This window comes from Podarcis erhardii, assembly GCF_964252035.2.
Source record: "Podarcis erhardii genome assembly, chromosome: 6".
NCBI lineage: Eukaryota > Metazoa > Chordata > Lepidosauria > Squamata > Lacertidae > Podarcis > Podarcis erhardii.
The window spans coordinates 46,905,374-46,932,261 of NC_138510.1; the positions used below are offsets into that span (position 1 = coordinate 46,905,374).

Here is a 26,888-nt window from a genome sequence, read left to right on the forward strand (position 1 = left end):
CAAAGGGCTACACTAGAACACTTCTCCCTCATATGCTAGTTTGCTATCTGTAGGAATTTTTTTTAAAACTTAGGAAAGCTTTCAAAAGAGGTATCCCCAATCTAACATTTGAAGAGATACTGTCTGTTCCGCCATCTCAGTCTGATGCATGTGGTAACATCAGAAAATATGTATTAATGTCACCTGGAGTCCTCCTCATTCCTTTTCTTTCCAATATTTAGTCTATGTGCGATGCTGTTTATGCAGCCAAATTGCCGCTGCCACCACCCCAAGCAGCAGAGTGGGTCTTTAGAATCATTTAAACCAAGCAAAAACCTTGCTCTCCCTCCCTCTGTAGCCTGAGGTAAAGTTATTCAAAGGGAGTTCTCCAGATCCACATAACATAAATGTTTAAAAAGTAATTCATAAGCAAAACATTAAAGGTAAGGACTGAGGAGTCAGATCAGAAATGACATCTGGATATGAGCAGGGTTCCTCGGGCTATGCAGAGGGGAAGACACGGGTTGGGTTTGATATATTTCCCAGCAAACGAACAAGGCATCCTAGTTCAAAGAACTGTTTAATCTGTCCCTGTGTTCCCAGAGCCTGGCTTATATATGACCTCTCCCTCCCACCACAGAATACTTTTCCTCCCCATCATGCAAAACTCGATTTGCTCCTGCCACATGAATCACTTTGTGTAGTGCTAATTATTAGCAGTGATCCGTGTTTTATGATAACATCTGGGAGTCCCAAAACACAATGTGGACTTAATAAAAAGGCAGAATATATGTGAAGAATATTTAGTTCAAAGAACTGAAGGCTAGTAGAGCGCTACCCAGGGAAACTAACCGGAAGGGGGTGTAACTGGCAATGAAGACCAGGACTGTGGAATTCTGCTCCAGCAATTTGTTCTCTTGTTCATCCATGCATCCTAGGCTGGATGCAACATCTTTCTTTAATAGACTCTTGACTGCAGCACCCAACTGAAACTGGGATTTAATTTGAGTGCAATCTCTCTCTGGGCTCATCCACACTTCCTCTTGATCTGTGCCTCATATGCATGGATCTGGGCAGTTTTCTCTTTGTCCCACCACTTTCCCTGAGAAAATGAACTCTTTATTGCTGAATTGGAGACAGGGCTGGCCCACCCAAGTGGCAAGGTGAGGCAACCACCTCAGGTGGCAGGATCCAGAGGAGTAGCAAATCCCAATGTAGATCTTTATCCCCCCCACACACACACACTTGTTCCTGATGTAGAACTTCACTCACCCCTTCTTCCCTGATGGGGAGTGGGTGCACCATTTTGTGGTTTGCCTCAGGTGCCCAAATGTCTTGGACCAGCCCTGATCAGAGCAAATATCAATCTGCAGAAAACTCAGCTAATGTTTGCTCCGATTCAACATTAAGGAGGGGATTTTCTGGGGCGGGGGGGGGGGAGTGGTGGTACAAGCAGAAGCGTGGATGAGCTCTCTGTCTCTCTCAATACTTGTGATACACCAGGATTATATATCTATAGTCCTACCTTTCTATCATCGCAACAGTAGCAACAAAATCTGAGGCCAAAATTTCTATTGAAATCACTCCATTAAATCCGGATATTTTTGCTTCTCAAAGTTTTTATGTAGTATTCTAATTATTGGACTAAGAGCCCTCAACTCTTTGAAATGTGTTCACTGGAGACTGAGAAGGAATAAGAAATATCCACGCCATACATTTAAAGCACATGGTTTCCTCCAAATAAGCATGGGAGCTGTAGATTACCCTCATGGAGCTACAATTCCCAAGATTCTATGAGGGAAACAATGTGCTTTAATGTTGCAGATGCGACCTTACATTGTTTTGCATTCCTCAGGCTACCTCTAAAAACCATTTTACTATCCTATTGTAGGATCAGTCAAAGTTGTGAAGAAGTATGATGTTTTCCCCATCCTTTCAATGTGTGTTTATGGGTGAAATGGATGTGCTAATTCACTTTAGTGACAGAAAGTGCAGCATTTAGAGGGTGCTAATTCAACTACATGAGTGTGATAATGTGAAGTCTGGTTTTTGTTTTTACTTTGGATTTGTTTGTTAAAGGTAGGTTTTGAGCACCACCAAACCTGTGGGCAGTATCCACCATTTGCAGCCACCTAGAATGCACAGAATGTTCTTGAAAGTCATGCCTGGCTGGAAGAGCGGTAGGGAGGACAAGTATCAGGATTCAAGTTTGCAATGACTCCTGAATTTGGAATCTGAGGGGTGTCAGGCAGATTCAATCTGCGTGCCAGCACCAGCTCTGTCCAAAGAAGAAAAGTTCAGGGTAACCAGCAAGACGAGCAGAGAAGACTCTTGAAAGGCAATGAGCCACAGCAAGTCATGTGACAAGGCCTGACCCTTCTAAAAGCATGCAGATCACACTTGCTGTCTGGTGTAAGCTACTGCTTTCGTTCAACTTGCTACTACACACATCTCACTTCTGTGCCTGGGGCAAGGAAGGGATATTCTGGGAGATGCCAACTGTGAAACTGAGCAAGAACCTTCATTCTGACTGTGCTATTTTAATCAAGCCTATCCATCCATCTACTTAAGATGGTACCAGCAACTTTCAGCAGTTATTACATTAACCAACTCTGAGCTGCATCAGATGCTTCGCTTTCCCCCCAAAGGCAAGCTGTTCTAGGTAACAATGACAATCTATTTCTTCTCCAAACCTTTATTAGGCATTACAAATAAAGGCCATCATAAAACACCCATATATAATTTTTTAACATATATACAAATAAACAGCCATGTAAAAATATGTAAGAACGAGGATTTTCATTGGTGTTTCTTCCCGCTAAATAGTGCCATTCACCACTCTAAGAGATACTATTGATAAAAACTCAGCCACCCTTGCAGTTACTTCTGGGTTAATGTAAGACAGATAGAATCATATATTTTCATTGTGCTATAATGTTAGACTACCCAGAAAAGGGGATAGCATGTGTTTGCATAGCTGGGTATACAATGGACAGTAGAAGAGAATATGTTCTACTGTGTCTAGCACGTTCAAAAAACATCTGCAATGTCTATCGTTTCTGGGGATGTTTAAATATCTGCCCTTGACAAAAGCTATGGGGTAACATAAAGGCCCTGCATTGGACTAGAATTATTCATTTTGCAATCTAAGTGACCTTGTTATCTGTTGGATTTAAACCATAAAACTTGAGGGAGCAAATTTTATTTACAGCTGACTTGATGTTTCGTTTTTCCATGTCCCTTAATCTGATTCGAATATTACGATAAATATATTGCTCACTTGAATTATAGAAGAGTTCCAAGTAACAATGACAGTCGGTGGGGGACCTGGGGGTCATTGTGTTTGACCATAATGCCCATTTCATGTTATTTCATACACATGAGCTGTGCACATGTTAAGAAGCTGTGGCAAATGCTAATACATGTGAGCACATGTATATGGCGATCTGCATGCAGTGTTCATTTTGTCACAAAGATCAGTGCTTCTCAAGCTGTCTGATGTCCTAGACTGGCAATGCCCCCCCCCCAAAAAAATGTGCCAGGGACAAGTACTATATATGCCCCCCCCAAAAAAAATGTGCCAGGGACAAGTACCATATTTGGTCCCTGAAGTGTCCCACCCAACTTGGGCTGTGGTGGAGTCGCCATGGACCAGCAGCCAATGGCTCACAGACTGGCAACAGTCCATGGACAACCACTTTGAGTAGCACTGACTTAGACAGAGCAGTGTCCTTTGTAGGAAATGCAAAATATTAAAAGCAGCCCACAGTCACAGGTTTTTCCCTATCAATGTCACAAGTGTTTTTCTTCCTTCTCCTTGTCGCCATTTAACCCCCTCCAAGCCCAGTTGCGTCAGCTGTCGGCTGCACATAACAGATGCTTGTCAAGAATTTCCAAGAAGATCAGGTGACACCTTGTGTTCCAATTCGCTTCCCTCCCTTACAGCCCAACTCACATACTGAGGCTGGACTTCCAAGCAAGGCTGCATTAGAGCAAGCAAACCAAGTGGATCAACATCTCGGATGAATCTGGGATAGTTGTGAACCACCATATCCTTTGCATATACTGGTGATTATCAAAGGAACAGCTGAGTGAGTAACTATTTTGTGCATTCACCAAGGTCTTCTTTTAGCTCTAGAGAGGGAAGGTTCTGATTTTGCTCTTAAATTATAGACTGTTGTGGTTGATCTTTAAACTTGGGTATACAGCCTTCATTTGGATCAGAAAGGGTCAGACTTAGACAATGAGGATGGAATATGAATCAAGGGGGTTGAATAAGTGAAATCTACTAAGTTCAGTTCTATAAAAGTTCACTGCATTGCTGTTCATGTTAGAGAGAATTTAGGGCGTTCTGAATATTCTTCTCTAGTTCCCACTGCGTAAGTGTTTCTACAGCATCCCCATATTGCTCCTGAGTGGGCAAAAGGCTGCCAAATATTTGCTGAACTGCAAGTGTATTTCAATCTTAAGTGCACAGAATTTAGAATATTAGACCTTGTCTTCTTTAAATATATTATAACATGCACAAAAAGGGTATTATTCCCATTGAAAATTATAGAGGGGTCTCTAACTAGCAGGCCTTTGAGATCTAAGCCCAAGGCCATGAGATCTGCTTACACAGCTGAGTAGATTGTATGATAGCAGTCTTTGGCTGAAACCCTAAACTCTTAGGCTGAGGGGGTAACCTTAATGTTGCTGTGGTGGTAAAGAGGGAGTATTTGTTATGATGTGACCAGTTCATTCCATTAAAAAACTCTCTTGGTGATGGAACATTTTGACCAATCCACTACTCTCTGGTTAAAAAAACCGCTGCCTTTGAGATCAAATTTGTTTTGCAGTACAACAGGAGAGGTAGCTAGCCTAATAAATCTGTATTGACTGTCAATAAACCCATGATGTAACCTCCAGTTTATAGCAGAATATTTCAGACCTAGCTGATGCTAGATGCGGAGGAGGAGGAGGGAAGAGGAGAAGCACACACCCACACATCGGACAAGTAACTTAATCTCTGCTACTTGTTCTCCACGGACCACTACTTGAAGGAAACTCACTTTTCACATACTAATTACACTGGGATTTAAAATAAAGCTGCAGCTGTAAGCATGTTTACTTGAAAATTGGCTTCCTCAAAATCAATATGATTGACTACAGAGGAAAATGTGTTAACACCAGAGTGTTGAAGTGAAATATATTTTTCTCTTTCAGAAATCTGTCACTGGGGACAAACTTCTTGCCCTTCCTATGCCCCCATTAAAAAGTGATTTTCCCACCCTGGTGCTGCCACCAAATTCAGATCACAATTTGGTCTGATTGCAAGCATTATTAAAGTAAGGTTATCAGATGTCCCCGTTTCCCAGGGACAGTCACCAGATTTATAAATCAGTCCCCTGACAAAATCCTAACATTCCTACTGAAATTGAAAAGTGTTCCCGGATTCATTAAAAAAAAATCTGGTAACCTTATATTAAAGTCAATTAAGACTAAGGCACAGAAAAGCCTTGCAATTGGAGATCAGCTTCACAGTACCTTTTGAGTTCATTCCAGGCCATATGCTCAGCCCCCTAAAGGTTAGAGCAAGGGAGATTCCTATTTGTAGTTCTGTACTATATGCATATTTGCAAAATACCCTCCCTTTGCCTAAATTAGCAAAGGGTGATCACAGAACTTAGTGCCAAACTGGCCTAGATCCATATTGAAATGAAAAAACTGAAAGCCAAAGGCATTTTTATGAAGGTAGCTAGAAGTTGCCAACTATAGTGCAGGAAGTGGGGGGAAGCTTTTATAGCCACCCACCCCAAAATATTGGCACTTACTCAGATATATCTTATGGCAGGGGGGAGACCGAGGGACAGCTACAGAAAATTTACTAAAGGTACACAAACCACCTGCCAAAGCAACAGCAGTTCCTCCATTATCCCAAATGCCCAAGCAATCACAGGCAAAGAGATGCAGCATTTTAGCAGCATATCAATCCTGGCTAATGCCTCTCCCATCCTTGCTGTCTGCAATCCTCCAGCTTTGCAGAGCAACCATATAAATCCTTCAGTGAAGCAAACTGTATCTTTGCTTCTTGTACATGAGGGATGCTGGGACCAGACATAAACTTTATGAACATCATATTCTTTCAGGAAAGGAAATACAAGATTAAAAGGGCTCAGAGTCTGTGCACACAAGGATTTATGGCCTTGGTGCTGGAACTTGACTCCTCACAGAGAATGAAGCTTTTCATTTTCAGCACTCTGTCACCCAAGACAGTTATTCTTTCAGATGAAGGAAAAGGAGCCAAAGTAGATTTAGAAATACACTGAGGACTAATGCTACACATCCCGTCTTTGTGCATGAAATGTCTGTATGGAAATAAGCAAAGAGCTAGCTGAAGTCAACCAAATCTTTCCCCAATATCTGCAGGAGGCTTTCAATCGGATACTAGGGCAATCTTTCAACAAAGCAACAGAGAGACGTGTCTGTCTGTCTGTCTGAAATGTCTCAGGCTGCAATGAGAGACTGAATTACACAATGGGGGGAGCAGATTTAAATCAGTTGGCTATTTTTAGGACTACCAAAGGGGCTCCATTTACTCTGCACTCTCAATTCTGCTGCAAATCTGGCCTTTGGGAATAGGCTAACTAACGTTTGCTTTCAAGTCTTAATATACATATATGACTACAAAGTTGGATGTGTAACTATTTGTGCCACCTAGCAGCAACGAAGACCACTGCTTTAACACCCTGCTGTTCACCAAAAAAAATAACCCTGCATTTGCCACGGTACTCATGGCAACTTACTTTGCCCATTACAGTCCTCCTTGCTTCGTTCTGAAATGGCTTCCTTTGCTTGCAGTTTTTTGATTTGGAATAAGTGCCTTGCTACAATATGTGGCTAGTGGCTTGCTTAGTTCATCAGCTAGGAGCAAATTTCCCTAATGGGCTGTAATGGTACAAGTGGGAAGGGCCATTATCAATGTGTTAAGAACATTATAAAGCCCTGCTGAATCAGACCAAAGCCCATCTAGCCCATCCAATGGGAAAGCCTGCAAACAGGACCTGAGTCCTCTCCCCACTCGTGACTCCTATAACTGGTATTCAGAGGCGATAGAGGCTGCAGCTCTTATGGGCTGGGAAAGGATGGGGCCATTCACTAAGGGCTTCCTTTTGTGCTGCACTTCTCTTTCCTTTGTTCTCTTAATGGTCCATCACCCAAGCAATCTCCTCAACATAGCCTGGCTTATGTTCTAACACTTGCTGGTTCCAGGCGTTAGAAGGATCTTGCATACAACCTAGTTCCTCCCACCCAAACTCATAAGAGTACGATAGGCTAAACTGGCTGATTAGCTTACTGCCTCTTGGTGAAGCCGCCCATGGTGTCCCATCCAGCCACTGATGTAACAATTAATTTTGGAACTCAGTAAGAACAGAAGAAAAGCCCCACTGGATCAGAGCAAAGGTCTCTCTAGTCTAGCATCCTCTTTCCCACAGTGGCCAGCCAGGTGCCCACAGGTAGTCCACAAAAGTCCTGCTGTGGAGCCCCAGCAACTGGCATTCAGAGGCCTGCTACTTCTGACAGCAGAGAATGATATACTGTATAGGCATCCTGACTAGCCATGGGTTGCTTAATCCTCAATAGATTTGTGTAATCTTCATTTAAAGCCATTGTCTAAATTGGTGGCCACCACCACATTCTATGGTGGTAAATTCCGTATTTTAAGTGCATGGAAAAGTAGAAATGGATCTGAGGAGTCCCAGAGGCACTATTTTGTTGTATAAAGTGATTTTGTAAGGCTTGTGGAAGCCCAACTCTCAATGCTTTTAAGATAAGCATATTGACATCTTTAGGGACTACGTGTGGATTATAAAAGTATATATTTTAGCCACTTAAATTATTTCAAGCTTTAGCCATTTTGTGTGTGATTAATAGCTTTGGGCGATTGTTTGCATTTTGATTGAATATGCCAAATTTCTATTCTATCTGTGTCTGCAACCTCTGGGAGGATAGAAACCATGTCTACTTAATGGCCAAGTCTAAAAGGATCAGGCGGTGATATTTTAAATCAGCATATCTAATTGGGGGAAAAAAACTCTTCTTTATTTCAGTGGGACTTTCTTTCAGTTTGTCAGGCTCAAATTCATTTATTTGGAAAATGTCTATACCACATAACATTTTGCACGAGTGATTTGCAGACATTTTAAAGTACAAATACAAATAAAGATCAGGATGCAATAAATATATTATAATACATTTTAAAATGGCAGTATTGCACCCCAACCCTCATCCTGTTTTCTTAGAAGCCCCAATGTATTTTACTAGATTTCACTGTATGGATCTGCCCCTGTGCCTGATATTTAAGGCCGATTGTACAGAACCAGTTGCGTACATCCTTGCCCTCTACTGGCTAAAGTTAGTATATATATTTTTCCATTACTGTTTGGGTGACACATTTGCTTCTTTCTTGACTTTAAAACAGAACACTTTATAACACCTGATGGATCTAAACATATAGACATGTGTAGGGTAGTTAATGTTTTCAAGAAGCAGGTAAATATTAAATCTGAAAAAAAATAAATCAAAATTGTTCCCAAAGTGGGAGGATGTTTTATGACATGAGCAAAGTATTCCTATACACCATTTTTTGGTGCTGGTGGAACAATGCCAAGAGAACCTCTACCTGAGTCAGTGGACAGTGGAGGTGCCACTAGCCCTGAATCCAGCAAGCTCCTTGCCTGCACCGCTCCAAGTCCCACCCTAAGACCAGGTGTAGCCAGATCATATTGGTTGTCAGTACAGGATTCTGATAAATCCCAAACAATGAAGAAACAACACGAGAGACAAAGTCAAAGCATCTGTTGAGCAGCATCCAACATGAACCAGATCTCGAATGGAAAAGATACATGAGTGGGTTGCCAACTAGTCAACCCAACAGGGCTCTTTCACCTTTGACAGTGGCTCAACGGACAGCAAGGATAGTGGGTTCAGTGCCTCTTGTGGCACCAGCTCCACCTTCACCTGTTGCATAACTGTCTGTCCTGGAGCTTGCATAGAATAAGTTGGTGAGCAATCTCATGGAAGAACAGCCAAGAACATCCTCTAGTCACTGCTGCTGTATCTTGGGAGGGTGCCTTGAGAGCAAGGGAAGACAGACAGTCCACCTCTCTCTGTGTGTGCCCTCCTCAGTTTTTCTATTAACAAAACTCAAATCAGGACATACCACACCAGTCAATAAAAAGACATCAGCAAACATTTTCCTTTCCCCCTTGCCTCACGAAGTCACATCAGGGCATATATAAATATATTGTCCTTGCAGGAGGAGGTTAAAAATAAAGAAAAGTACTGTCCTGTGACTTTACAAGGAAAAAGGAAACCTTTCCCTGTGTCGTAGTGTTAGGAGATGTGGAACATCCTGATCTGAGGTTTCTTTCGGGAAGATGTGGGTGTGGGGAGGTGAAGTGATTCCATGAGGGAAAGGCAAAAAACACTTTTGTTGATGCCAAGATGTTAGTGGGTGAGGAATGTCCTATGTGGGTTCCCCAATGTGCCACTTTATTGGCAGGGGACGTCCTGATCCTGGGGTCCCAGAGACAAAGTAGAAAAGCTCATTAGCAGCTCCCCGGTAAGCAAGTGGAGATTGTTCTCCCAACCAGGAGTCCCCATAAGGAGAGAGAAGGTGCTTATTAATAACTTTATGTTAGCTGGCAGTAGGAATGCCCTGATCTAGCTGCTTTCAGGGGAGCCACATTAACCTGATAGCTCTCCTAGGTCATGTTTCCTTACCTTTCTGCTCTGCCAACCTTATCCATGCAATCTAAATTGGGTCCACCTTGGATACATACCTCAGGCCTTGGAACGCAGTCCGTAACTATGTCTCTAAAAGTGTGTTATGTGGAATATGCATTCATTTCCTGGCTATATAGCCTTCCCTTAGCCCAGAAATCAGCACATATAATGCTTGTGAAGTGTCTGACCTTTATGGGAATTGCACTGGATGGTGGAGAATAGGGAGCGAGGAAGCAATTTGTTCCCGTTTTCTGACCTGCTTAATTTATGTTTTAGGTTACAGAAAAGTTCTCAGAGGATTACTCAGCAGCCCGAAGGCACAGGCGCTTTAGAACTGAGCTCACTTGCTGGCGTGAAGAGCCTCAAGCCATCTTCTATTCCCAGCTAGAGAGAACGAAAGTCGGGTTGTTTCTCCATTCGTGGCTTAGCATCTAAGAGAGACGGGCAGAGACACACAGAGAGGTGCTCCAGTGCCTCTGCTGCACCATGGTGGTGCAGAATAATCTGGACCTTGGGGATTCTAGAAAATGGATTGTGCTGGAGCCATTTATCCACCAGGTTGGAGGCCACATGAGCATGATGAAGTATGATGACTACACTGTCTGCAAACCCCTCGTCTCCCAGGAGCAGTGGTTCTATGAAACTCTCCCTGCAGCAATGAAACGATTCACACCTCAGTACAAAGGTAGGCTCAAGACCCCAGCATCTACTGGAAAGTAGGTCCCTTTGAATGCTGAGTAAACATAATTGAAATCAGGCCGCAAGATTCAACGTTAATGCAAGAAAGAGGGTTTGCATTCAGTGATTGGTGTTTATTGCATGGTTCCCAGAGAGGTGCCATCTGTGGTTCCTCATCATAGGTTACCAAAGCTGAAAGAAAAGAGTGTGGTGGGAGGAACAGCAACAGTGGTGATGGACTTTGCCAATAATGCATTTTGGTGAGGGAGGTTTGCCATCCCCTTCTTCCCCATGCAGATCAGACCACTAATAATTTTTACTGCCGTCTGATCAGGGTTACAGGATTGTCAGTGCTCAGTACTCCACTATCAGTGCTGTGCCTGCGTCAATCTCACAGTCACAGCCTGTAGCCGAAGACATTGTGCAAGCAGAACTAGAAACTGCTCGGTCTACAATTACAAGATTGCTTTCTGCAGTACAAAAACACCTGTGCCATGGAGAAATTATTTGCTGCTGAAAAGTAGCCAAAATATGTAGGCCAGTTGTTGTTTGCTGCTTGTGAAGGAAAATGAAATTTGATACACAAGTGAAAACATGGGGCTAGATCTAACATTCGTCAGGCTAGGGTTGTGTACGCATTACTGTTTACTGTGACTCCAATGGGCTCCCGCTGCTGGTGTTTGAAGCCATGTATATGTGACATTAGCCACCATCCAACTATATCCTCTAGTTTACTGAGAAGTACTGCTGATTGGTGCACTTTCTCTTAAACCAGTTTCCATCTGATTTGAAAACAAAAACCATGATTAAGCTGTGAAGGTGAAAGCAAGAAGAGGTGACTTCACCATTATAAAATGTTGCCAACTTTTTGTACAGCAGGGGTGAAAACTTGTAGCCCTCTGACCAATGGTCAAGGATGATGGGAGTTGTAGTCCAGCAGCATTTGGATAGACACAGTTTTCCCATTGCTGTTTTATCAGGTCAGGCTACAACCCATATTACTTTTAGGCTAGCTGTGCCTTTGTGCGAACAAACATCTTCAAGCCCCCAAAAAGGTTGTGGTCAGGATTGCAATCTCAGATGGTCAGGAAACTTCACAGGTACATCTGGGAACGACACATGAAAAAACAGGAGGGAAAGAGGATGGAAGACAAGGGGGCTGGATCAAGCTCCTTTCAAAGATACAGAAACAGGAAGAGAAGGAGAAACCCATTTACAACTGAGAGGCGAGGCCTCTGGTGTCCTCCTCATTTAGAATTTCCCTGTTGACACTGCAAATATCTCACTTGTTGCAATGTCTGTTTGTAAGTAATACTTCCTGGGATTCATGGTGTTTATTTCCATTTGAGGAGGCCATCTGTGCACATTTCACCTCCCATAATGAGACTGCATCTGAGAATGAGAAAAACAGGCCTATAGCTGAGCATTAATAGACACACTATTTGTTGATAAAATGTCTTCGAAACTGCAACAGCAACAGCTACTAGCCACCCCAACCCTTCAGTATACATGCACTTTTAGTTTTAATTCTGACAATGAGTGCTACTTGTTGACAATGGTGGGTTGGTTTGTTCTTAAGGTTTCAATTTTAATTGTCCATCCCTTTCTTCTGAATACCATGATACCTCGGTTTAAGAACGATTTGGTTTACAAACTCCACAAAACCGGAATTAGTGTCTTGGTTTGAGAACTTTACCTTGGTCTAAGAACGGAATCCGAACGGTGGAAGGGCACCGGCTGCGGGAGGCCTCATTAGGGAAAGTGCACCTCAGTTTAAGAACGGACTTCCGGAACGGATTAAGTTCGTAAACTGAGGTACCACTGTAGTGTTCTTATGCAGTTACACTGTTATATTGCCATTTCTTTGTGATCTGGCACAGACCTTTCATCAAGCACACTGAGACCATTCCAGAAGCACTTCCATCCTCTTGCTCAGCAATAATTTGATCTTTTTCTTTAATGAGACCCCAAGGGTTTCCCTACGGAGCTAGGCTGCCACCTTGAATTGGTTTAGAGAGAAACAGGTGCTTGTTTGACAGTCCCTCTTCTTGGCAGGAAGCCCCCAAATCAGTGAAGTCTTCTTGCATAAGGTTAATATATTCATGTTGCTGTACTCAAATAAGCTGGTGCACTTCTGTGACTAAGAAGAGCATGACCTGGGAAGGCCAAATGACGCCTCTTCTATTAGCTCACTAGGTGGTCTTAGGCAGGTCAACCACTGTCAGATTTAGCTACTCCTCCTCCCAGCCTGCAACATGGGGTTGTTGTCAGGATTACTGATAATAATGGATTGCATGCAACTAAGGTCTGCTCTGAGTAGGACTAGCATTGGATACAACCCTATGTATGTGATGTAAAGCTTTAAAATACTCCAGTGGTACCTCGGGTTACAGACGCTTCAGGTTACAGACGCTTCAGGTTACAGACTCCGCTAACCCAGAAATAGTACCTCAGGTTAAGAACTTTGCTTCAAGATGAGAACAGAAATCGTGCAGCGGCAGCGGGAGGCCCCATTAGCTAAAGTGGTACCTCAGGTTAAGAACAGTTTCAGGTTAAGAACGGACCTCCAGAACGAATTAAGTTCTTAACCCAAGGTACCACTGCCACTGTACATGGTATTTATCATTAACCAAAGGTGAATGTGGGATCTCCCCTCCTCTCCATTAGCAACTTGCTGGAAGGCTGTGCTTGTTTAGATGTGAAATCCAAGGTCTTAGAAAGCAAAGTCATGGGGGCAGGGCAGGCAGATGGAATCATCATCAGTCTAAACAACATTAACACTCAGCATTGATCTTTGCCCATTTCCTGCTCTCCTAAGTCACATTGTAAGGTGAGCCAAGATACAGGACACCAGGCATCTTGTCTGAATCTAACTGGCACTGGGGATCATGTGTCTAGAGCTGACGTCATCTCCTCTCTCCCAGAGAGGTAGCGCATGCTCCAGAAGGCAAATTCCACTATCTCTCAGCTCACCAAACAGTAATGCTTGCTCTAAAGTGCCAGGTGGGGAAAGTTCTGACCTCTTAAAAAGCCTGGGAGAAGGAAAAGTTGTTCATCTGATGCTGAAAAGACTATTAAAAAGGCACCAGGCAAAGTTCTCAGGGGAGGCGATTCCATAGCTAGGGGTTCGTGCCTGAAAAGACCCCTCTCCCTCACTTCACTGGGTGGGGGCGCTCAGAACTGGGCCTCTGAAGAGGACCTCAAATATATACAGGCATGGGCATAGCCAATACTTAACTGAGGTTCTGCCCCCTCTAAGATGAAGCCTGCCCCCTCCCAACATAAATCCCGGCTACGCCCATGTATACAGGAAAAAGTGTATATGAGCATTTCACACCTGTGCTTCCCTGTCCTCACTGGCTCCCAATCTGTTTCTGAGACCAATTAAAAATGGCAGTGTTGACCTTTGAAAGTATTACACAGTTTGGGACCAGGGTACCTGAAGAATTGTCCATCACCACTTGAAGCTACCCAAACCTTAAAATTCTCTTTGAAGGGCCTTCTCCAGATGCCCCTACTGAGTGAGGGACAGTGGTTTTTTACTGGGGAAAGTGCTTTTTCAATGGTGGTACCCTAGCTGTGAAATGCCAACCTTGGTATCTTTTCTGATTTTTAGCTGTGACCTGGTTTTCGGTGTTCATCCTTACATGGGCTTCATGGCTGATTTTATGTTCTTTGTTTTCTGTGGATGAACATGTTAGTGTGTTTGTTTTGCTTTAAAGGATTTTATAGGGTTGTTGTTGTAAATTGCTTTGGGACTTTTCCTGTGTGAAGCAATTCATAAACTGGATGAGTTTAACTGCACTGAATTTTTGGTGCCAAGCAAAGACATTTTCCTGGGATTTTTAATCAGCTAGTTTCTGAGTCCCTATTACTGGTCCCACGTGTTTTATTCAAATGTATGAAATTTTAGCTTGTTTTTAATTCTATTACAAGCTGCCCCGAGAACCAGGCTATTGGGAGGCCTATAAGTACTTAGGAAAGCATAGAGACACTTATACATAGCTAAGAGATTAAAAAGAAACAAATTAGGAATCTAGAAGCATGCTTCTTAAAATCTAAAAACAAAATTTTGTTACTCTAATCTACACAGACAGGCGATAAAATGTATTTCAAATGAAACATCTGTGAAAGAAGAGAGAGCCTTAAAGATCTAAAAGAGCTTGTAATCAATACATTTTCAAAATAGGATCAGGGAAGTGAACTATCAATATGTATTATGGGATAAGAGGCTCTTAAACTGATATTCTTCTATCAAACGCTTTGCTGCCTGCCTTAACCAAAAAGTTAATATTTCGCTCACTCCCATTATTTTTTCTAAATCTCGTTAAAAGCAGTTCAGCTCACACACTTCCTCCACTGTTGTTAATTAACTTCCCCCTAGTGACTGTAAGTAAAGCAACAGAAGACAACGCTGCCCCAGCCCAAACTCCTTATGCCTCCACCTTTCTCTCTCTCTGAGGCAAGATAAAAAGCATTTCCCTCATGCCCTGGGCTGGCAGATTTCCATGGCAGCATAACATATAGAGGTTTTAGAGAGAGCACCTGCATTTTAAGGCTTCTCTTTTAGCTCAGCCTCTTGCCAATGTTTTGTCTTGGATATGCGAGGTGTTCCCTATTCATGACCCAGTAAAGGCAACTAATGCTCCCTCAATGGCCATTTGAGAAACAGCCTCGAGATGTATCTCTTTACTTTAAAAACAATTTTACATCTCCACAATTCCAGTGACGAAGCCATGAACGTTGTCTGAGGATCAAGACCCCTCTGCAGATTTTTGTCTTGTCTCGGTCTCTTTCTGTAGTTTGTACCTTATTGTTCCAGCCAGGGTATTCTTGTGCTGCTGTCTGCATGCTGACATTCCCCATCTCTAGAGTTGGAGGAGGCAGGGAAGGTAGAGGAATTTTCACAGTGCAAGTCTGCTCCCAGGATGGGTTGCACCCAGCCTGCTGCTTGAAATGGCAGGCAGGATTGTTTACTCCTGAGTAGGTCTGCCGTCAGTTAGATGCTTCAGATATAAATATTTTGGTCAATGCCCAGTAGAGAAGATAAAAAGGAAACAAAGCACATAAAACACAATAAAATTTGTTAAGTATAATATTAAATGTGTAGTTTAAAACAATGTTGATATTTATTAAAAAACAACAACAATGAGATATATACAATAATTATTTTTAAATGGTATAAAAAAGGTAAGGTACTAATAATTCTAAAATTAATACAAGATACTGTGCAGAAAATTTTTAAATTTTAATTGTATATTTTACTTCCAGGGAGAGGCACTTTTGGGATTTCCTGCCTCAGCTGCCAAAAACACTTGGCCAGCTTTCATTATTATTTACCTTAATGTGGAGAGAGGGGGTGCCATTAGCAGTTCAGCCTCAGACAGCGAAATATCTTGGCTCTGCTCTTTTCCATTAGGCAAAATGGTAGCCTAAATGTCAAAGGGAATACCTGTGCGCTCTCTGGCTTGGATTCACCAGTGTGGCTGGACCTTGGTTCTATTTTTATACACCCTGAAGGCTTCACAGAGGCCTAGGGACCATTGCGTAAGAATGCCATTTTGCAAAACTTTGCTTGACTATTGCTACAATCTAGGCTGCAACCATATGTACTTAGGAGTTCAGTGGGACTTACTTCAGAGTAAACATGCATAGAATTGCAGTACCTGTTTACAGAGACGACAGCTCCTTTTATGCATTTCCAACAGGAAAAAATGACCTTGAGACAAGTTTGCTTCTCTCTCTCTCTCTCTCTTTCCCAAAGCTGCCTGCTGAGAACTACTGTGAAACTACAGATTTGTTTTTCAGGCCAGGTTCTGCCCAGATTCATATTGCACATGGCAGTAAATAAATGTGCCTATTAATTTAAAAATATACACACAAGAATGGAGCTAGGGAGCTACATAGCAAAACAGCTTCTGAGAATTGCTGAGATGCTTCTAGCATGCTGATACCTTCTATAAATACTCTCTGCCTGACTAATTTGCTATACACATACCCCAACTGAATCACCAGGGGTACCAAAATGAAGGCTAAACCAAGCCTTCAGGATGTAGAAATCTGGTAACAGCTTTTGCCCCTTCGGTGATATATTCTAAACTGTAGCAAAGCCCATTGCAGAAGCTCATGCACTGAAACCAAGTTACATGTGCTGGTGGTTTTTTTGATCGTATGTTGCACATACCAGTGAAATGAGGTGCCACGAAACTCTTGGCTAGTTTTGTTGCAACAGATTAACATGCGCGTGCCCCCCTTCTCTGAAATATGTGACAATTAATTCTCTAGCCCATTCTTCGACTGAGCTTTGCCATAAAAATACTGGTTGGCCATTCCAATTAGTATACACCAATTGCATCAGGTCAAGAGAAATAGGTTGTATTTGCAAAAAGTGTGGGTCCCAACCAATTGGTCCCAAACCTCCAAATGTAACTGTTGAGACATGGAAATAAACTATAGGGAAGTGGCTCCCTCACTGCTGCCTTAACCTATGAAAGATCAACTCACTTTGGAAATGTCAGGGTTTTGCCACTAGCTTATTGATCATTGGGAAAAAAGTTTAACAAGTATAGGTAGAGTACAGAACCTCTCCTTCAGAGATTTTCAAGAAGAATTGAGCTGGCATTCATTACATATGCCTACAGAATAGGATGCTTTGCCTGCAAAGGTCCATTAGACTGCATGGTCCTTCAGATCCCTTCCAAAATTTCTGATTCTGTTTTGGTGCATGAGTTTTAGGTTATGTTTAAGACTTCTTGGTCTTGGACAAAATAAGTGTTACGTTATGCAGCCATTCAGTGTCTATTCCCTCCTCCTTGTTTGGCAAACACACACAGACACACACAAAAAAAACACTAATTGATTCATGAACAAAAATAGATCTGGTGTTCCCCCACACACACCTCTTAAGGTATATAGCCAGAGTCAGGACCAAGAATTTATGCATGCTGAGAGCATGTTAGTTCAGCATTCCCAACACCCCATAATCAAGAGGTGGAAATCATACTGATCTCAGATTGTCCAACACTGGCCAATTCTGCTGAAAATAAGAGACCTTTCAGTACTTCTGTCTCTGCTTTTGGTTTAACTCTGCAGCACAGAAGCTATCTGCTATGGGAGCAGCCATTCAAGCACAGCCATATATCTGTGCTGGTCTTATATTTTGAGCAGCTGTGAAAAAGAGGGGGGCCCCAAGAGTCTTAATGCTGATCACCAAGAGACAACAGCTGCTTAGGATATCTGAGTCAGGCTAGGGAAGCATCTTGAATGTGAAATACATGCAGAACTAGGTTAGTAGAGTAAAAAGATGCTGTGCTTTATGAGCATTTCCCCCCCTGTAAGACAGTGGACAGATAACAGCTCCTGGAGTTAATGGTGCAGGAGATTACCTACAAAAATACATTTAGGGTGCAATCCAAACCCTCAATCTGCCCTGCTGGAGGAGGATATTGGATGGGGTAGAAGTCTCCATCCACCCAGCCCACAATAGCTCTGCTAGCATGTGCAAAGAGAGCTCTGTCTGCTGAAGCCGCAGGCAGGTGAAAGTTCTGCCGGTGGGCTTCCAGCTTCTGGCAGCTTAGGGAAAGCCCCAAAATGGGGCATTGAGGGGCAGGTGAGCTACTGAGCAGCCTCAGGATCTGCTGCATCCTTAGCCAGACTCACTGTTGCCCTTTGATGGCGTCAGGCGCCATCCAGGCTCTGTTCCTCCATCATATCTCACCACTGCTTGGCCAGGTTTGGATTCCTCTGCCACTCATCAAATATTGACAGAATCGGGGGTGTTGGCTATCTCCAGGTTTTGGAATAGAGAAGAAAACCAGGTCCTCATGCTTCATCAAATCTCCCACACTCGGTATCTGTGGAAGGGGCTAATATGTGGAGCAACTTCTGTAAAATGGCTGCCAACACACAGCTGCAGGGCAGAGGGACATCAGTTGGCAACCCTGCTCTGTTCCGAGTTCCCACCAGAAGATTTGGAGGCCTCTGGGCACTGCTGTGAGCAGCTCACATGGCCCAGAGGAGTCCTAACTAATCCTCAAAGGGCAGTCGCTATGCAAAAGACTCTTCAGCTGGCCCCCGCAGTGCGGAAGTCGGAGCTGGGGATGAAAAGCTGTGCCTGAAGGAAGAGGGACAACTGCCGCTGGCCTTTCTTCCAAAGGTCAAAGCTGCCTCCTCTGCAAGCCATGCCCGAAAGCAATCTGTCATTTGAGATGTTCTGGGCTGCAAGTGTGATCACTCAGGCTTTATTGGGAGTGGAGTAAATATATAAAAGGTTACCCATCTGGCGCTTCAGCCATGTGAGTCCCATTAAAGTCAGCAGGAAGGAACTTCACTGAAATACAGGGTGCAAGTTTGGTGCAGGGACTCTCTCTTTGGGGCTGCCTTGTCACAACCCATGGCTTAATCCTATACCTTAGTCCTGATTTTCACAGTATGGGAAGGCTCTCCAGGTGGTTGCCTCACAGCCCCAATTTGGATGTAGGATATTGAAGGTTTATCCATTCATACAAGCCACAATTCTTCTGGTACAGCACCACTTGCAAACCTGAAGTTCTACCCTCCAAGGGGGGGGGGAGAGTGGGAGAAAAGGCATTTGGGCTGGAATTTATCTGATCTCTACAACCAGCCCTTGTTAGATGAGCCTCTTCTCTTTCTTCCCTCTTTCTCTTGCTTTATCACCCTTGTTTTTCCTTGAGGAAAGAACATGTCATTTTGGCTTATGTTGTTTCTGAATGGCGCTAGATAAAACAAAAAGAAAATGTAGATGCAGTTTTTGGGGCAGGGATCTTGAAAGTACTCTGCCACTCTGCAGTTAGTGCAAGGCAGCTTTTCAATTGTGCAAGCATGCATTTCAAAAACCACATCGATACAGCATCTGTTTGTTTCTTTTTACAACAACAAAAACCTCAGCTGAAGCATCACAGGTGTAGCAGACAACTAATTTGGAACTACTGCTCTCCCAAACTATTATTACTGTTGTTAATTATTATTATTGCATTTATATGCCATCTTTTATCCAAGGAGCTCCAGGTGGCATACATGGTTCTACCCCCTCCTCATTTAATCCTCGCAACAACCCTCTGAGGACCACCAAGGTTTAAAGGCAGCGACTGGTCAGGGAACTTCATGGCCAAGTGAGGATTTGAACTCTGGTCTCCAGCAATCTAACCACTACACCACAATGGCTCTCATGGGTTTAAGGATCAGGGATAAGAACAGACATTCTGCCCATGGACTATTCTGAGCGTTTAGCCTTTGGGACATGGCAAGTTAAAACCCAAATAAACAAATGAACAATAATGAGGGCTATTTTGGTACGATACCGTCACACTTGTTCCTGCTTGGAATATCCTGCTCTAAAATATGCCGACAACAAGATCCGCTGTCTTAAGTATGCCAGACCTTGCTTTCGTTTTCCATGGTGTTTTATTTTAGGGCAATACCTATTGCCACACATGTGAAATCTGAGCAACGTGGGTAAGGGCCTGTGCTATTCTAGAACATGCAAAGCAGCAGATCTCATATATAAAGGAAAGGCGAAAGGGTAGATAATAAGACCACTTACCACTGCTTTAGTCCCAGTTACAGATGAGAGGGCAGCAGAGGTCGGGGTGACGGGACACAATAAAGCTTTAAGAACGCTTGTTAGTTTCCTGGTTTCAGGAACTGGTTTTTTATCTGATTGTCTTATTTAAAGGTTTGGGTTCTGCACAGGAACAGTTACTAACAGTGAAGTAAAGTTGTGTATGGCAGGAGAGCCATGCCTTAAAATCAAACTGTTGCTGAATTCCTGTAAAGCGGGAGCTGGGATCAATTTGAAGTGCAGGAAGAGAACACTGAACTCATACTTTATTCTCTTAAAACACCTCCCCTAGCCATTTCCCCCAGTGGAAATACTGGATGTAACTTCCACTGAGAGAGGCAGAGATAGGGAAAGCAGCTTCAGGTTAGGGGAGGGTTCAGCACTCACTTCTCACACACACACACCCATGCTGCACTTTAGGTCATTTGCCCCACGCTCCAGTTTATAGGATAGATTTCATATGAAGTACAGTGTTGGAATGGAGATGAAAGGAAAAGGCATTTCAGAGAGGTCAAGTACTGTTTTCTGATGCATGCCAGGGAACATGCTTGACTCCTGAAAGTCAAAGATCTAAATAGAACTAGCTAAGAACTGTCTGTAGCTTCCTAAGCAACTACAAATGCTTTCGTAAGTTCTCTTCACACAATATAGCCACACTCCCCACAAAGAGCAGGTTCATAGTCTGAGAGTGCTTCTGGATCCATCTTTGTTGCTAGAGGCCCAGGTGACCTCCAAAGCTAAGTGTGCTTCACACAATACTGCTGGGACAGCTCAGCTGGTAGAGCATGAGATTCTTAATCTCAGTGTCCTGAGTTTGAGCCCCACTGTGGGCAAAAGATTCCTGCATTTTTTTGACCCTTGTGGTCCCTTCCAACTCTACAATTCTGTGATTGTATGATAGCATCCCAAGAAACCACAGTAATTTCATATTTTCCCTAACCAAACGTAGGTAATGGCTTCACAAATTATCTATAGCATACTAACCAAATTCACAAACAAAGGGTGGGATCCAACATTGCATTGTGATGAATGTTACATATGCACAAGCATTTCAGCTTGCCAGATGGAACAACCCCCCTCACCCCACCTCACATTATTAGGGGTTCCCCTGACTTCTCCAGAGCTAATTTGGGGGGGGGGTCCATTGGGGGAGGCGAATCCCTGTTGTGCAAATGGGGTTTATTAGGTGAATTCCACCCTAAGTAATTTGGAGGAAACCAATATTTGCAGAGGTTCTCAGCGGAAGTAAATTGGAACGGTGACTGACTGTCTCGTTAAAAGTGCTTAATTGTGAACTTTTTTTGCTCCTCCCAGCACCAATATACTGAACTTATATCTCTCACATTTTCACTTTTGTCTTTCCTTTAAAGGTATTGTTTCTGTACACCTCAAGAAGGACAGCATGGGCAATTTGAGCCTCATAGCCTGCCCACAAACAGATAACCGCAGTTCCCTGGACAATGCCTCCAAGGAGTCTTCAATGACAATTTGGCAGAAGCTCAACCAGGCAAACACCAGCAGTGGTGACCACACGTTTGTCAAATGGAATCATGGCCCACTCACAAACACTGCCAAGGACAGGTAAGGAGCCCACCTCCAGCTAAACATGCACCTGTGCAATTCCCCTGCTTCACAAAGCAGCAGTGAACACACCTGGGTTGAACTCAGGTTGTCCTCATCCTCAAGGGTAGCTCAAGAAATAGGAATTCCACATGGAAATAGGAACTGCACATAACATTAGTCTATCCCAAGGGATGCAAAAGCACTGAGAGCAATTGGAAACGCATTCAGCTTTCACACCGAGGGAAGTAACTCTTTTCAGTGGCAAAGTCCTTGTTTAAAGCATCACATGTTGAACAGAAGTTAGTGCACTTGGCTTCAGTAAGGGGCCATATTTCCTTCCCTCATAAACTAAACCAGGAATGAAGAACCATGTTGTCTGAGGGCTGCATTCCTGTCTGGGCAACCTTCCATGGCAGTAGTGGTTGGGGCCAGAGGGAAAATTGGACACGGCAATGGTATATATGGTAACATATATGTTACCTTTGTTGGGTAGTTTCTGCACACACCTTTTTATTCTCTATGCAGACATGCAAGAGGCATCATCAGAGTTCAAGGACACATTCCAGCCAGGCTTAGAAATATGCACTAAGTTTTACTGGTGTCACTGGCACTTACGCATGTTGAACTTACACAATTTCAACTTTGCATGATTGCAAACAAACCGGTCGAAATCACACAAATCAAATGCATGGAACACAGAGAGCTTCAGAGCTCTTTCTGTGCAGGGTTTTCCCAGTGCATATAAAAATCCACTTGAGAGACCCTGGGGCAAGGTGGAGAGCTTAAAAGCCTTGCTGGGAGGGTGGGAGGTAAGACCAGCATGCCATCTCCATAAGGTGAGATTGCCCATGTGGCAGTTCCAAAGGGTTGCTTGGACTATGCATGCTTTTGTGTATACATGCCATCTCCAGAACGTAACCCCTGTGAGTTACCGTATTTTTCACTCTATAAGACGCACCAGACCACAAGACGCACCTAGTTTTTGGAGGAGGAAAACAAGAATCTGAATCTCAGAAGCCAGAACAGCAAGAGGGATCGCTGCGCAGTGAAAGCAGCAATTCCTCTTCCTGTTCGCTCCATAAGACGCACACACATTTCCCCTTGCTTTTTAGGAGGAAAAAAGTGAGTCTTATAGAGCAAAAAATACGGTACCCGCAAACATGTTTAGGGTCAGATGATAGGCTATTACTTCTAGATAGTAGGCTAATCATATCCCCCCTCCTTTTTCTTTTTCTTTTGCAATGTGCGTAGCTGCCAGGGGAAAGCGGTATTACAGACAGACCTTCAGTACCACAGAGACGTGTCTTCAATTATGGAGGATGCCAATGGGAACCAGCCAGAAAAGAACAGCTATAATCCCTGGGGACTGTACTGCCATAAACAGCATCTAAACCGCATGTCTTCGAAGTATAATGAGAACAAACTTCATCGTATCTTTTTCCTAGCTGTTTTTCTACATTTTATTTTATTTTTATAATCCCAAGGTTGCAATGCAGAACTCCCAGTATCCCTTTCACTTTTAATAATAGATGAGCATTTCAACATACATATATATATTGTGGATAACTTGTTCTAATTTTAGGCTCTAGCAGTACTGAATAAAATAGAAATACATAAGGAACAATCCCATACAGTTTAGTCATAATAAGTAATGGTATTTGTTTCAGTGGGACTAGGGCTGGAACACTTACTTGGAAGTAAGTGCATGGAACTCAATGAGACATACTTACAAGCAGGCAAGTATCACAGTGTTAGTCACAACTAATATATGCTGGATTTTGCCCACATTCCCAAGCTCTGTATGAACCTTGTCTCAAAAATACTGAAACAATAAATCGAAAAAATGCAAATAAATGTTTATTTATATTATTTCTAGTCCACCTTATAACAGAAGTTCTCTGTCACAATGTGCCATGTTCACAAAATTGGAGGGAGGAGAATTGCATCTCATAGATTTTTAGCTTCACTGTTTTATTTCATGTATAGGAAGCTGAGTTTCAAAATATGAAAACCTGAGTTTTGCACTCCTCTAATATCACTTCGACAATATTTAAAAGCTATGCATTCAAATGTAAAAGTTTCAAAGGGAAGTTTTAAGCAGTGTGGATTTGCTCTGATTTTCCTTTCAGCTCCACTTTATGTCACTCAGTGAAAAAGGAAAAAAAAAGAGTCTACATGCACAAAAATCTGTCTGAAGTCATGTAAGACCCAGCTCCTGATACACATCTCAAAGCCCAATCATGTAATAAGAACTTCCTAGCAACCTTTATGCATTGGTTGGTGTCCTTTATACCTGGAAAGCCTCCACCAGCCTTTAGCAGTGACTGAAAATGATGGACAGCTCAGAGGCAGTAGAACACCCCCAGGATAAATGAGTTGAGATGGAAACAAAAGCTGGTCAGGGGAGCTAGCGCAGGTGGACTGCAAAGTTTTGCTACAGTTGTAAACCTAAGTAAAAAAATTGATTTCCTTAACTCATGTGTCCAGAATTTTTGTTGCTTGAAAATGTGGTATCCAAATATAAATGCCCTTGCATTCTGGACTTAAAGATGGGAACCAGACAGCATGGTGATGATGCATCAGAAGAGAAAAAAGCACGCCAAATAAAGAAGTGTGAACAGAGCACATCAGCATCCCTTGGAGCCCGTATTTGTGGGATGCAGGTAAGAACAGTTCATTCTAGTGTTTCAGAATAAGAAAAGAAGCACAGAGGTGTGTCATCAGAGAGTACATTCTTCAACAAAGAAATAGGGATTGGAATGAAACTATAATATATACCAACTGAGAATGTAGTGTTAGAAAAAATAACATTATTGATTTTACAGCTCAGCTTTAGCCTGACTATTTCCTTTGTAAAAAAAAAAAAATTGAGATAATAAACCTGAAATATTTGTTGATTTGTGAAGGTTGTCTGGCATAGAAAGGTGAAAGATACCTCCTAAATATTATAGCTTTAAAAAAAAAAACACTTCCTACTTCTTTATGCAAAAACAGAGTACAGTCCTCATGTTGTTGAAAACCAATAACAAAATCCCCTCAGAGTAGCTGTTGTTGCTAAAACAATTAAGATTCCTGTAACACCCTAAAAATAAGAACAGCCTATCGAAAATAACTTCTCAAACGTCTAATGTGTTGTCCTTTGTTCTTTTTCCCCAAGGTCTACCAGGCAGACACTGTTCAATATCTCTGCAAAGATAAGTACTATGGGCGAAAACTCTCACCAGACGGCTTCAGGCAAGCCCTCTTGCAGTTCCTTCATAATGGGAATCACCTCCGAACAGATCTTGTGGAACCCATCGTGTCTCAGTTGAAGGCTCTGCTGTCAATCATCAAAAAGCAGAACTCTTACCGGTTCTACTCCAGCTCGCTTCTCATAAACTATGAGGGACTGGAGAAAGCAACGCCTTCAGACAATCACCCTCAGGGACACTGTCAGCATACTAGCTGCTCTGTTCCACATGGAAACAGCCACCCCAAAGTGGATGTCCGTATGATAGACTTTGCTCATACAACCAACAAAGGCTCTAGGTTTAATCACACCATCTATGAGGGACCAGATCATGGCTACATTTTTGGTCTAGAAAACCTAATAAAAACTTTTCAGAGTATCTCTGTGGGAGAATGACAACGACTGAACTACTGAGAGACCTTGTGGTTGTAAAAGGCACACCCCGTACTTCAGAGCAATGGCTCTCCCAGCAACTATGTCACAGCCAGAGTTTTCAGGGGGTGAACTCATGGCATATTAGGAAAAACTCTGAAGATACTAAATGCTACTGTGGATTACACAGAATCCATCATACCTGCGATCCATAAGAAGGTTATTGCCCTTCTTTAACGTTGTCCATTCTCAGCTAGAAGGAAATGTTACTTGAAAATCATTTTAGGACTTGTTCATAAAGTACCATTTAGACTTGCAAGGTCGACAGAGGCCAAACACATGCTGTGCTCATGAAAAGGGTGGTGTAGATAGTTTAGCAAGTCCTTAAAAACCTCCAGCTTTACATTTTAATTCACTGTTTGATGGGCCAAGGACTTTCAATCATATGGCAACCATGCTCCACAGGCTCAGCCGCCACCAAACTCTGGCACTTTAAAAATGGGCTGTAGATCAATTCCTTGATTCTTTATATTCCATACCAGAGTGTGTGTGGGGGGGGAGTATTCTCCAAGGAATCTATGTGTCAGCCGAAAGGAGTGAGTGAGTAAAGCAATAAAAAGCAGGCGCAGAAGCAGGCAGGGGCGAGATAGCCCCTCCTGGAATAAGGCAGTGCTTTCCAAGGTTCTCTGATGGAAGAGCTAGAAGGGTTGTTACGGAGAGGGTGCAAAATCTGTGGAATAACAGTCATAAATGAATTCATGTCATGGCTTTTTATATTGGAGAGACGTCACCTGAGGAATTAGACAGGCCTTGAAGACATGCGTGCACAGATATCAGGGTTAGGGCCCAGAGGTGGAGCTAGCTGCTCCGGCCACCAGAGCGGCACACATGCTGGGCACCTGGGGGCACCTGGGGGCAGGCCCATGGGGGCGGGGCAAGCATCTCAAGGGGAGAGACGCCCATGGGGGGTGGAGCGAGCCACCCACAGCGGGCTGCTTACAGGGGGAGAAGGGAGCCGCGCCACTTTGCCAGGAGCCTTCCTCCCTTCCCTCTTCCTTTTGCCAGCTTGGGGGAGGCTCCCCCCCCCCCAGAAAGCAGCCTGGTAGCAGGGGGCAATGGCGCACCGCCCAAACGCAACTCCCAAACCTCCCCCAAGTTGTCAAAACGAAGGAGGAAGGCCGCTAGCAAGGCAGCGCACCTCCGCCCCTTCCCCCGACGGCTCGGGGTAGGCTTGGGAGTCACGGGTGGCCGCCAAGTCGAATGTCACCCCCCTCAGTGATGACACTTGAGGCGGTCTGCCCCCGGCCCCCTTCCTCTGCCCCTGTTAGGGCCCAAGTGTCATCTAGATGTTTTGTGTTACATTTCTGTGCATGTGTGTGCGCGCCGACAAAACTTGACAAAATGTTTACAGACTTTGTGAATCTTTGTGAATATGGAACCACCAAATAATCGATTCCTTCCTGTGTCTTATGTCACATGGGGAAACTGTTAGAATATGTTTAAATAGAGAGAAGCCCAAAATGGGAATGTCAAACTGTAAATAAATTGCATAGGCCGTGTAACAAACTGGTTAAGTCTGTGTTTCCTTTCTGCTGTTTCTTAAAGATCTGTTGGCATTTGCATAATTGCTGTAAAAATCATCGTTTCCCCTCGTTTAAATTTCAGGTCTCCAGGGAAATCCTTTTGCTGCCTATGTGTTGCCTGTGGCTTGCAAATAGC

At 43.2% G+C, this 26,888-nt stretch overlaps 1 protein-coding gene and 1 long non-coding RNA gene across 3 annotated transcripts; one reads left to right on the forward strand and one right to left on the reverse strand.

Annotated features, from left to right (window-relative positions):
- Positions 1-3,910: 3,910 nt before the first annotated feature.
- IP6K3 (inositol hexakisphosphate kinase 3) lies at positions 3,911-26,735 on the forward strand. Of its 2 annotated transcripts, XM_081866755.1 has the most exons (6): positions 3,911-4,070; positions 10,024-10,432; positions 21,376-21,586; positions 22,820-22,998; positions 24,056-24,231; positions 24,726-26,735. In XM_081866755.1, exons 2-6 carry the CDS (start codon positions 10,234-10,236, stop codon positions 25,191-25,193), a joined length of 1,233 nt encoding a protein of 410 aa, XP_081722881.1. In that variant the 5' UTR covers positions 3,911-4,070; positions 10,024-10,233; the 3' UTR covers positions 25,194-26,735. The 2 variants fall into 2 exon arrangements, with proteins under 2 accessions (XP_081722881.1, XP_081722882.1); XM_081866756.1 differs by lacking the exons at positions 3,911-4,070; positions 10,024-10,432 and adding an exon at positions 19,961-20,066.
- Positions 10,614-15,880, reverse strand: LOC309344409. Its single transcript, XR_014157709.1, has 3 exons — positions 15,766-15,880; positions 15,235-15,431; positions 10,614-11,817 (listed from the first exon to the last, which is right to left on the reverse strand). It is a non-coding gene; the product is annotated as an uncharacterized lncRNA (long non-coding RNA).
- Positions 26,736-26,888: the final 153 nt, after the last annotated feature.